The 12,615-nt window shown below is 49.0% G+C and overlaps 1 protein-coding gene across 2 annotated transcripts in view; it reads left to right on the top strand.

Annotated features, from left to right (window-relative positions):
• Positions 1-580: 580 nt before the first annotated feature.
• SLCO5A1 (solute carrier organic anion transporter family member 5A1) overlaps positions 581-12,615 on the top strand; it is an 81,562-nt gene continuing 69,527 nt past the window's right edge. Inside the window, exons 1-3 of one of the 2 annotated variants that reach the window (XM_080578472.1) lie at positions 581-693; positions 1,247-2,085; positions 2,245-2,488. In XM_080578472.1, coding sequence (XP_080434598.1) covers positions 1,609-2,085; positions 2,245-2,488 — 721 coding nt within the window. In that variant the 5' untranslated portion in view covers positions 581-693; positions 1,247-1,608. Of the gene's footprint in view, positions 694-1,246; positions 2,489-12,615 lie in introns of both variants that reach the window. The other variant, XM_080578471.1, reaches the window with a different exon arrangement.

The following is a 12,615-nucleotide window of genomic DNA, read 5'->3' as shown; positions in this document are numbered from 1 at the left end:
TGTCAGTCCACAACAAATGTAATGATTTGCAGGACTATCTAGAAGAGCTCTAAAAACAGAGAGAGCTGGGGGAAAATAAAGCAGTGTGATTCAAGATATCATGCCAGCTGAGAAAAGGGGGTGAAGATGAACTCTCCAAACTACTTTTTTTTTTTTTTTCCAGGCTGTGTGTGTGTTTCCCACTTTAGGACGTGGCTCTGCTTGGAGACAAGCCCCTGCACAGAACGGGCCAGCAGGCCGCCTGGATTTCTGCCTTCCCTACAGAATGCCTTTGCCGTTGGTTCTCACTTTCCAACAGATGCTGCACTTTGAGGTATCACCTCCCGAGCCTTTCACCGCCTTGCCCACAGCACGGTGCAGCCTCCGGGGGCTGCCAGAGGCACCCGCGCCCCGCCGACTTCTCTCGGGGACGAGCACGAAGTTGTTGCCCCCGGCGGCTCCAGAGGAGAGGCGCCCGGGGGGGGGCTCTGCAAACTCCTGCAACTCCCCCAGCGCCAGCTCCCCCCGTCTCGGGCAAGCCCCGCGCCCCCGCTCCGCTCTCCCCGGCCGGGCCGCGGCCGCGCCTGCGCTGCCCGGGGAGGGCGGGGGGGGGGGGGGGGGAGCCGGGGAGAGCCCGGCGGGAGGTGACAGCCGCCGAGGGGGCGCAGGGCCCGGCTGGCTGCCGGCTCGGCCCCGGGCTGCGCCGCAGGCACGGTGAGTAAAGCCCCGTCTTCCCCCTCCGCGGCTGCCGGGGAAGGGACCCCCCCTCCGGGGAGGGACCCACCCCGAAGAGGGAACCCCCCCCCGGTGAGGAAACTCCCCGGGGCCATGTCCCCGTCCTTGTCCCCATCCCTGCCCGGTGTCCCGATGCGGCGGGGGGGGGGGGGGGGGGTGTCTCGTCGCCGGGGCTGCCGCTGCCTCCCCCGCCCGCCCTCCCCTCGGCCGCACCGAGCTGCTGCAGGGAGACAAAAGCGGACAAAGGAGGCAGGCAGAAGGCGCGTTTGGCGGCACGGCGCCGTGTGTCGGGGGACCCCCTGCGAGCCGGGCCGGCGGGGCACGTTGGAGCTGCCGGCCCCGGCCCCGCTGCCGCCCGGGCTTTGTTCCCCTCCCGCCCTCCCGATTTATGCCGGCGCCGTTATTTTTAGCCCCGAGGAGGAGAAGCTCGGCGCGGCCATCTCTGCCCCGAGGGGCGGCGGGGGAAGGAGGGAGGGAGCGGGGCGGGCGCGCTGGGACGGGCGCCGCTGACCCCCCGCTCTCCGTCCCGCAGGTCGGCGGCCGCCCCCCTGCCCGGAGCTGTGCCACCGGCGGCGAGGAGCGAGGATGAGGGCTGCGGAGCGGCGCTGGGGGGCGGCAGCCGCCGGCAGCGGGGGCTCCCCGGCGGGCCCGCGGCCCCTCGAGCGACAGGGCGGCAGGACGGAGCCGCAGGAGCCTCCGGCATCGGACACGTGCGGCGGGGCGGCCGGCGGCCGCGGCTAGGGCCACCCCCGTCCCCTCCCTCCTCCTCCTCCTCCTTCTCCTCCTCCTCCTCCCTCCGCGCTATGCTGCACGCCCGCCGGGCCCCTCAGCGCGCCGGGCGCACGGCGCCGATGGAGCCGAGCGGGCCGCTCTGAGGCCGCCGCCGCTCGCAGCATGGCCTCGGCGGGCAGCCCGGCGCCGCGGAGCCCCGGGGCGGAGCGGCCGGAGGCGGGTGCGCGGTGCCGCAGCCTGCCCGTGCTCGGCTCCCCCCTGGCGGCCGGGGGCGGCGGCGGCGGCGGCGGCGGGGTCCCGCCGGGCCACGCCGCCTCGGCGGCTCGTGCCCAGGACGAGGGACCCGGGGCTGCCCGGCCCCCGGCAGCCGCCGCCGTCGGGAGCCTGCCCCGCAGGACGGAGGCGGTGGCGCCGGGCCGGGGGGTGCCCCCCGGAGCCCCCCCTCCGCCGCCGCTGCTGCTGGCGGGGCCGCCGGGCAGAGCGTGCCTGCGGGCGGTGCTGGCGGACTCGCGGTTCTTCTTGGTGTGCATGTGCTTCCTGACCTTCATCCAGTCCCTCATGGTGTCCGGCTACCTGAGCAGCGTCATCACCACCATCGAGCGGAGATACAGCCTGAAGAGCTCGGAGTCGGGGCTGCTGGTCAGCTGCTTCGACATCGGGAGCCTGGTGGTGGTGGTGTTCATCAGCTACTTCGGGGGGCGCGGGCGGAGGCCGCTCTGGCTGGCCGTAGGGGGGTTCTTCATCGCGCTGGGGGCCGCGCTCTTCTCCCTACCTCACTTCATCTCCCCGCCGTACCAGATCCAGGAACTGAACTCCTCCGTCAGTAACGAGGGCTTGTGCGTGACCGGCAATGGCACCGCCAAAGAGCAGTGGGACTTGCCGGCCTGCGTCAAGGACTCCGGCGGCAACGATCACTCCCTCTATGTAGCTTTATTCATTTGTGCCCAAATCCTCATTGGCATGGGCTCGACACCCATCTATACCTTGGGACCAACCTACTTGGATGACAATGTCAAGAAAGAAAACGCCTCGCTTTACCTAGGTAAGGCATCCGTGTTGAAAGGCCGAACCCCAGGTCTCTGAGGCGCTGTACCTCCTGAACAACACCTGTGCTAAGTTTTCCTTCTAAAGTAAACTTTTGAGGCGAAATCGCCGTGCTTTCCTACTTTAAAATGTTCCTCCCCCCCTTTCTCGTGGGATGGTGAACAGCAGTAACAGGTGAAGCCAAGGCAGCGTGTGCAAAAGTGGCTGCACTCACACCCTGCTGCATGCGTAGCAGGACATCAGAGAAGGTCGTCCTCTCTGACGCTCTTCAGCACTTGACTTGAGCAGGTGACTTCTTCGGCAAGCAGCGTTAAAGTTAGCCGTTCCCCTTCAAGGGTTTCTTTTTGCTAATACAGAACCAATATATTTCCAAATTTTGGTCAGCCTGCCTTTAGCCTAAAGTATCTATAATGTTGATGCTTTATTAGTGCTTTGGCAGATTTTTACAAGTTTTGTTTTACTTTCCCAGAATTTATTTAATAAGCACTGAATTTTGGCAGGCGTCAGTAAATCAGCTGGGAACTCAGAATGAGTTAAAAAAACCAACTTTGATAAAACAGCAAGTGAAAACCTTCAGGGTTAAGAGCTCACTTACAGGAGCTCAAAGAACACCACAAAACCACAGTTTTATATACCGTTAATATCTAGCACCTGGCTTTTGGCCGGTACAGATAGTCTTCTTGATAGTTGTTCCTATGATGAGAGAAAGGAGTTTCTTGAGTAACTGGGTACTAAACTTTTTTGGAGTTTGGAGATCACCATAAATTTTTGATAGTAAGTGTAATGTGAGGGAAGATTGTTCTCTGAATTCTCTTAGTGTCTTACATGATTCTCTGAGAAATAAATCTCACTCCTTCAAATAAGTTTCAAATAAAGGGAGGCACTTACGGTGCTGGGAGAGCTGTGAAATGGTTGTGGATGCTCAGCACTCCCATTTTCAGTTTAATTTGCTACATTGTTATGATAACCTTGGAGATAATCATTCCGTGTAAAATAGACTGTCGCAAAAGGAAGACACACAGTGTGTGTGTAATTACTTTGTTAAGCAGAAGTAATGATCCAGATCTGTATTTTTTGTTCATTTTGACGTGTTCTTCAGCAATTTGGCTGCTCCCTGAACCATTTTAAAGCCAGTTCTAAGTGCAGTGTCGTGAGAAAGCCTTGGGCATTGTTGGGCTTTAGAAGGAAAGATGAGGATTGTCTGTGGTTTTTCTACCGTTTTCACAGCGTTGCTGATGTGAATTATTTGATAAAGCATTTTCCCTCTCTCCCCAACCTCTGAGAAAGGTTAACTGATATGGAAATTTCTATTAACCTGGAATCAGCTCTATTGGTGGTACAGAAAAGCAAAGAATCTTCTTGTTGAGGTTCCTAACTGTATTTTGGAGCAGTAGAGAGGGGGCTGAAACTTTCTCCGGTAGATGATTTCATACAGTCCTCAGAAACAGGGAAGAAAAAGAGGGAATAGCTGCAGGCGAGACATGAAGGGCAAAAGAGAGGAACGGTGTGAGAGGTGGAAGAAAGCCCTCGCCCAAGGGGGAAGCAAGGTCGGGGTTTGTTTGGAAGTCCTCACTGCGGGAGAAGCTATGCTTGCCATGAAAGTGCTCCTACCTCAGGAAATCGTAACAAAGTGACTCAGATAACTTAATTACTGCAAAGATCTGCCTTAAAGTTAACAAAGGTAAAGGACACCAGCAGCTGTTGGAAGACTGTATGTGACCCTGGAGCTCACAGTGAATTCGGCTTTGATCTATACTGGGAATACCCTCGTAGGTTTGATGTTCGTATGTAGCGATTCAGAGCAGTGAAGATGAGATACCATCTGAGGAGTAAATGCAAATTTTATGCCAGCCATCTGATAGTGTCCACAGGGAAAAAGAATTACAATGAACACAAAGCACATTTTGAAAACGGTGTAAGATATATCATCGCTTTCTGTCAATTTTTGAGCTACAGGCAATGTTGCTTGCCACTGGAAATCGTGGTATTATCTGGTTTTATACAGTGTGAGATTTTGAAGAAACTTCACTAGTCCGGGTTTGAATATTTTCCTCTCTTTAGACCTAGGTCAAAGACTTTTTCAGGGGTAGGAATAAAATCTGAATTCTGTGGAAGAAAAAGAAAAAGAGCATCGTGTGACGTGTTAATGTGAGCAAACCTGGGTTTTGGAGCTCCTCGGAGGTCTGGAATGTCTCACATCCAGCTGGGCACTGGGATGGGATACAGGTGGTGAGGGCATGGCTCGTCGGGCCAGCCTGCACACATCCTGCATTGTGCAATGCTCGCTTCTCAAGGCAGTGTGGTTTTATTACTGGGGCAAGTTATGCAAATGGTGTCAAAATGTAAAATGCATGTGTGCATGTAGCCGTGAGCTAACAAAAAGTCTTGGACTGGGCTGTTCCGAGGTTTTGAAAAAAAAAAGAAAGCCTGGTGAAACAGATCCCATTGACAAAAGAACACATCTCAGTGAAGATGAGTTAATTTCAAAATAGAAGTATCCTCTAACACAGGGTGGAAAGTCACTAGTGTGTTCGTGATCAAGCTTGTGTTGCATGCTGTGTTTTCTTTGTAGGAGAGGTAACATCAATATGTGTTCAAATGGGAGAAGTTTGTTTAGAAGAGTGCATGTTGTAAAAGCTCCATAGAGCTGCACAACTTGAGAGCTCTTCAGCTCAAGTTTGCCCACTAATTGCAGGGTGCTAAAGCCCCCTCGGTATCACTAATCCTGATTCTGCAAAAACTCACCTTATGCGGCTGTGGGAGCTATTTTATTTATTTTCCAAGTTAATCCAACTCAGGGCTCGAGTGGCAAGAGCATATCCTCTTAAGTGTAGGCATGCAAGCTCAATGTGGACAGCTGTTTTAACATTCCTGGCTGGAAGTCCTGCTCTCAGAAAAAACATATTTGATGCTTATACATAGTCTCTTGGCTGCCTACACATAAGTCCATCTGTCGGGGTGGCACCGCGCCAGTTTACAAGGTGGTATGTCGTTTTTAGTAGGACAAAGGTGCCAAGCAGGGACGTGTGTTTGGGCCGCCTGCATAGCAATGTGCAAGCTCACCCTTCTGTGGGATGTTTCTTCCTTGTGAAGGCAGAGCTCAGGGTCCTCCTGCCCCCCGGCCCTGGCGGTGCTTTGATGCCGCAACGCTGACTTTGAGAAAATGCATGACATCAGACTTGGGAACAAGTCAGGATTGTAACAGGTGCCTAGGAAATACAAGAACCGGCTCCATTAATCGCAGATAATCCAAAATGGAAGTTACACACTTTCTGTAAAAACTGGGCAATTGCTAAGTTGTCTTTGCTGTTAAAGTCTCTCCCTTCGGTGCTTGGCCGTAAGGTGTGCAGGTTATTGTAATTACATCAGGGTGAAAACCCTTCCATTTCATTTGGAATCAGGCTGGACTTCACAAGTCTGTTTTTGTACTCCTGATGGAGTTTCTGCTACCCATCAAATTCTAAAACTTAACTTAAACACAGTGTGTTTTTGTAGAGATCCAGAAGTTTGCCTTGACTATGAGTTTACCTTGTGATTGTATCACGAATTATAGGAGCTGTTTCTGAAATTAGCTGTAGCACTTGGAAAAGGAACGTTTATTAGTGACATTATAGTGCCTGAATAATTTTTAAATATTTTGCGTAATTTGCAAGTGGATGTTGTAATGACAGAGGAATTTCCTTTGAAAATTCATGCATAAGAAGATGATAATAGTTTTACAGAAATACTGTGTTAATGAGAACATTTCAGCACTGAGGAATATTTGACTTTCACCAGTACCTCAGAAAAGACTTGTGGATGAATTAATTGTTGTGCTAGGGGTGATTTATTCTCATATTCCAGCATGATGTAGGCTGGTGATGATGGGATATTAGAAAATGGCCTAAGGAAGTTTAATTTAAGGCAGGCTTTCTGTAATTTTGGGAACAAACAGTAATTACAAAATGCAAAGATAAAACTTTTATGAGAGCATAGGAGAAAAATTGGATAAATGTGTGTAAATAGGGCTGGTACAGATAATGGCATAGGAGCCAGGGGAGTAAAATCCTTTCCTAACGTGGAAGAAGAATAAATATTTAGACTGGTTTCCAAAATATTTGGACTCTGGCTTTGTTTTCAGGAGGATCACTTGTGGGTTGCCGTTTCTAACATTAGCAAAAAGGCATCAAAGCTGAAACTGGCAAAAATGCTCACGAGCATTTTTTACTGCTTGCTCTATTTCCTATTTAAAAGAGCAGCGTGCTCAGGTTATTCCTCAAATACAGGGTTAGTTTATCTGAGTGAAAGCTACTTCTTGGTTTATCCATCGGCTAACACGAGGAGCTGGCCCATCAGCAGCCCTTTGTACAGACGTGTGCTTGCTTGCTTCGTGCAGCAGCTGGGCAGAGCTGGCTGCAGCCCGAGAGCAGTGTGCTCCTGGCTGGCCTTAGCGCCTTGGGATGCAGGTGAGGCAGCTGCAGGTCTCTTTGTGCATACGGATTATGCTGTACTGTGCTTCTTGGGCATTCCTGTAACCGCTTTTATGTCGAAACGCTGATCAGGCAGCAGGCATTGTTCCTAATGATTATTTCAAGTACCATTGTGCAGTTTTATTGCCCTGTTCTGCAGCTAAGGGAATGGCAATAGGAAGGCAAATTCTACTTTTCTGCTTTAGTCTCCTGCTCCCAGGTGGACTGCTAAATTTTTTTCGTAGTGTAATCCTCTATCATTTTTTTAAGGCATTGAGAGGAGGGGTTCTGAGCATTGTGTGTGTATAATAAGTTCAGCGAAGGGTGGGTGCAGCCTGTCCTCTGAAGTTTTCTGCCTGCAGGGTTTGATGTTGCGAGTGGTACACCTTCACTTGCGTGGTCAGGGTCATGTCCCTAAGGGATGCTTCCTGCATCTCTCCCCTCATGTCCCTGCCATTAGCCGTGTCATCGTTCACAAGCAGCTCTATTGACAAAGTGTCACCGGCAGTAACTGGCAAAATGAGGTTTGCCCTTCTTAGGAGCAAGAAGAGGCTTTTATGTACATATATACTTCCCTGATAGCCTGTTCCCCTTTATATTAGATAACAAAATCAGATGGGACCCAGGAGTCTGAAGTTCAGTGGGGTCTCAGTCCCAGTCGTTGTCCTTGTTTAGCGCTTGGCACATGTCAGCCTTCTGGGTCTGAAAGTGCCCTTTTCACCCGCTCACGCTCGGGAATGCTGTTTTCTTGGAGAGCAGCTCTTTCCTCCCAGGAGAGCCTCTGCCGCCATCCAGATTTCAGCAGACAAATGTCTGGACTTGCAGAGTTCCCCAGAGGATCTCGGAAACTTAGACATGAAAGCAGCCTTTGAGCAACAGCTTGTCTGTACCTTCTCCCAGGGACTGGAGGCTCGGGATCCAGTGTCTAGTTACCCCGGAGCTGGAAACTTTAGCTCAGTACCCTGCCTATTTTGTAAGGAGTTCACGTAACCACTGCTGCTGCAGGTGGGTTGGAGTGTAAATGGCTGAGGATGCTTTGTGCTTTCTGTAGCTTCCCTTAACGCTCATGAAGTGGCCTCCTCACCTGTCCAGGCTTAATTTTTGTAGGTATAAGTCGTGAAAGTGCTTCTGCAGTCAAAGGAGAGGAGTGTGTCGTTTAGGTGTGCAGATGGGCTTTCTCCCTACCCTCGCTCAAAGATTTTCTGTGCTTTCTGTGCAGAGAACACAGGTAGGTGTGTAAACTGGGCTCGACCTGCCAGCACCTAAAAGTTTTAATTGGGATTTTTAAAACTGGTGAGTGGATTTCGTCCATGGGTTTTAAAAGGGCAGAAAAGTAACTCAGTCGTATGAGAATCTTTCTTTAGTCTCACCCTTTCTTTTTTTAACCTGTTTTGGGTCTTTTTCATCCTGGTAATATTCTTAAAGCCTTTATTAAATGTGGGAGGCATGAGCTCAGTTTTGGTCTTTGTTCTTTTTACATGCTTTTTATATTTCTTTTGAAAACAATTGAGAAGTGGAAAGGGAAAAGGAAAGACCCAGGTGGACTGCTGTGTGAGGACAGAGCAAGCCGGTGGCCTTCCTCTCTGTGAATTATCCCGAGTTGTCAAAGTTTCAGCTCCCAGTCCAAGGGTGCCTCTGCAAACCCATCAGCAGCCACAGGGGATGCTTGGAGTGGTCTGAAGTATCATGGAGATTGTCACTTAAGTGAGCCAGATCTGTACCCCAGCTCCTTCCAAGTGCCCAGGAAAATAAAAAAAAAAAAAAAAAAAAAAAAAGGACATTTCCCATGGTGGGAAAGAATATGTAAGGGTACTACAGCACAGAGAGATATGGGCTACGTCCTGCTTTGTCTCTGATCAGGACAGAGCTTGTACAGGGAGTTCGTACATCTGTTGGGCTGTCATGGGGCCAGAAATTCATGTGCAGTGCTACCGGGAGAGCTCACGGACCTGGGTCTTTCCTCTTCTCTTTCCTACAGCCTTCTCTTCTGCACAGCCAGTTTGTTCTTGCTTGAGAAACTGGGAGGTGTGAGCAGAGAAACTCAAGTGCTGCATTGTGCTGCACTCACAGCTGGTGGTCTGATCGGGAGGCACTGATTCTCACATAGGTAAATAGCTTACTTGGCATAAGGAGAAAAAAAAAAGTGTATGTTTTTACCCGTAATTTGAAAAAGCTGGTGTGAAAATTATTGTAAGACAAGTAAGACAATAAACACAAACTGTATGATGCGAAGTACCTGTAGAACAGCACTGGTTGTGCACTCCTCTGCTGCTCCTCTGAGTCTCCTCTCCATTTTCAGTGCAGGTTCTTTTGTAGCAGCTTGCTTTCTTTTCATTATCTTGCTGGGATTTTTTTGGTTGCTTCTGTTTTTTTCCCACACCCGTATTGATTTTAACACTTCCTTCACATTGCAGCGTGCACAGCAGGACCTCAGTCTGACAGTTACCTCCGCTCCTGTGAGCATCGGTGCTTACAGGAGGAGAGTGAAAGCTTCGAGAGCCTCAGCATGTATTTTCTTAAAATCCAGTGGTGCTCTGAAACGAGCTACCACTTCTCCACTCATTTGAATTTAGTCACCTTTTGTGAGTTAGCAACAAAATATATATCATATATTTAAGTATATATGTATATGTATATCTATATATCCTATATTTATGGATATATTTATAATATATCCTATATTTATGTGTCTGTTTTCAGTGAATTTCTTCTGACTGATAAAAAGTAGATCCTGCATGGATTCTTCTGTGGTTTTATCCTTACCTTTCCGGATTCATTAAACTCTTCTCTGGAGTCAGAATATTTCAGACAATCCATGTATTATCTAAGCATGTCTTCTGATAGATGCTTTGCTAGCCCAGTGCTTGCTGTTGTAGTTTACCACAGTGTTTTTCGCAGTTCTGCTCCCAGTGTATTTCTCCAGGTCTCATGCAGGCACTTGGAGGTGCCAGGGTGCTCCTGGGGGTCATGTGCTCTGAATCACACCTAGGTTCCCACTTCTTCTTTTTTTTTTTTTCAGTTCCTGTTTATATTAAAATCAGAATCTCCCCAAGAGTCATCTTAAGAAGTGCATTTGTGTAGATAAAGCAGAGTAGATAGTGAGATAGTTGTGAGCACACTGCTGTGGCTGCTGACCTATAATTACTCAAACAGAATGTGTTAAGCAATCCTCATGTATGTCCAAAATATATGAAGGAAATACTCTGTAAGGTATTATCTGATGTTGCTGTGTGTTAAGCCTTCCCTGTGCCTGAGGAGGAATTGCTATATTCAGCCGAACTGATGACTGGGTAGATTTTGCTATGTGTCAGACAACTCAGAACATTGCCTTTTCCACCAAAGGTCCCAAAGGAATAAGCTGAGAGCCTTGCAGATCAAATATAAGGGAAATTCATGAGCACAGTCCCCTGAGGCTGCTGGTTAGGTGGGGGTTTTTGGCTGAATAGAAACCGGGAGGTTTTGAAGGAGAAGGGAAGGTTTAGTGCCAGTGGCGTGGGATTGTCTGTGCCTCTTCTCTGCTGCAGCGGGAAAAGCCAGAGATGCTGCTTCTGTGGAGTCCCAGAAAACCCCTGGCAAGGCCGAGGACTTTTGAGGATTACGAGAAGAGGGAAGCTTTGCTTCCACCCACGCTTTCCTTTCCCCCAGCCCCAACCCAGCATGTCCTGCTGTTGCCTGTCGCGCCTCTCCGCACCGCTGTGCAGAACGTGGCTCACCCACCCCTGATGTTTCAGGAGCTGGGATCTAACAAGCGGTGAGGAAATAGTTTGCCACTGTCTGATTTTTAATCTGTTTTTATGTTTCTGCTTATTACTTCATTCCAGTGAGTGGAAAAGAAGCTTAATAGAAAGTGTAGTCTTCTGGAGTGCCGATAACTTCAGCAATAACCCGTTTCAAAAAGTGAAAATATCACCTATTACAGAAAACCACTACGTAACATTGCAGATTCTCATTTTCGTAAACCTGATGAGCAATTTGCGTCAACTTGGTTTAATACAGCTGTATAGTGACAGAAATAGTGAGGGTATCTCTGGGGAGAATTTTGGTCATGGGGGAATACAGATAACACATGAGGTTTTGATTCTGCAGCGTGGTAGTGCTGATGCACACACATTCAGACATTCATCTGGAACGTTACGTCATTGACCTAAAATGGGAATTTCAGAAAATTAAGTTTCCTCTGTTAATAGCATGACTGAGGGCAGGAAGTGGGCTTTTGGGGTCTGAAACAAGTGATTGCTATTTTGTTACCCCCACTTGCTTTGTAATTGGAGGAACATTGGTCCTGTTACACACCAAGAATAAAAAGTGCTCTGAACCCAGCCCTTCATCGCTGTAATGCAATGCCACGACGTAAATCGTTTCTCAGAGGCAGAGCTGAGGAGTGAATTGAGGCTTGAAGGAAGAGCTCTGCTCCAAGTAAGAGTTCCCAGGTACCAATTGCCGTCTCTGGATCATCTGGAAGCTCTGTGTTGGCCTCAGTGAGTGAATATTTTCATGGGGCCGTGATTATAGTGGCACAGCTACAGCTGGCCAGCGTGCATTCCTTTGCTGCAGAAGCAAAGGGAATTAGTTGCAAGTAGGCACTAACAGCCTATATTTGCTTCCATGGCTTCTCCAGGAGCTCCAGGAGAAGGAAGATGAGTATGTCTGGAAGAGTACCCTCTGCATTTGGAAGTACCTCTGCACCTGAGCCTAAGTAGAAATTCAAAAAAAAAGGCCTTTCATCATTAGCATTTGCTCCTTTTTTTATGGCTGATATGTGTTAGCAATTGATTTTTGCTTAGATTTGGATATTTTTTGTTCTTACTGAGTTGTATGGGTAATTGCTCCAGCTTTGAACGTCCAGAAGCAAGCAGGACACAGCAAGTAGGGAGGCATTTCACCTTGAGTACCAAAACAAAACAAAACTGGATAAGGCAACCGCATCCATGCGTTCTAGACAGTTAAAAGAAGATCAGCTGTATATGAGATAGGAGATGTAAGCGATTGACTAGTGTTTGCCCAGCCAGGTAGTAGGAAAGGAGTTGAAAAAAGCTTTTACACCTGTTGAGTCAGAAGGTTTGGGTGTATTTGTGCCTTTTCAGCCTAATGTAAGGGTTGGAGATTCAGTTTACCAGAGTCAAAAAAAGAATGTGTGAACTAATGTAATTTGAAGAGTTCCCACACGGATGTAGTTAGAGCAGCCAACTACATTTTAAGTGGAAAATTGAGTATTTGGATAAGGTAAAAATGAACTGTTTATGATCAGATAGATCTGTAATTAAGTTCCCTTCACCCTTACTTCTCTCTTCGTCCTTCTCTGCACCCCCACACTCCAAACGTAAATCCTACAAAAAGAAGAGCACGCTGTGGTCCAGTGTAGTGCAGTGCTTTCGGGAAAACCCCATGTTTTAGTTCTCAGAGTTGTATTGTCTGTTTTCATAAATATCTTGAGTGTTACAGAGACTGAAGGAAAGGGTGATGGAAGAAATGCCACAGTTCCAGGCGACATTCTCTCAGTATGTGAGAAATAACAGTTCGCTGTTTGCCCAAGTCAGCACACCGAAATCTTTTGCCAACAGTTGGGTCAGAGCTGACCAGCTTCCCGTAGGAGGAGGAGATGTAACTGGCACAGACAGTGGGAGGACTGCTGAATGGTCATGGTAGAAGGGTTTGATAGCCGTGAGGTTTATATTAG

Source organism: Anser brachyrhynchus (genome assembly GCF_964034855.1).
Source record: "Anser brachyrhynchus genome assembly, chromosome: 2".
Taxonomy (NCBI): Eukaryota; Metazoa; Chordata; class Aves; order Anseriformes; family Anatidae; genus Anser; species Anser brachyrhynchus.
The sequence above is the reverse complement of the archived record's forward strand: the minus strand, read 5'-3'. Positions and strand labels throughout refer to the sequence as shown.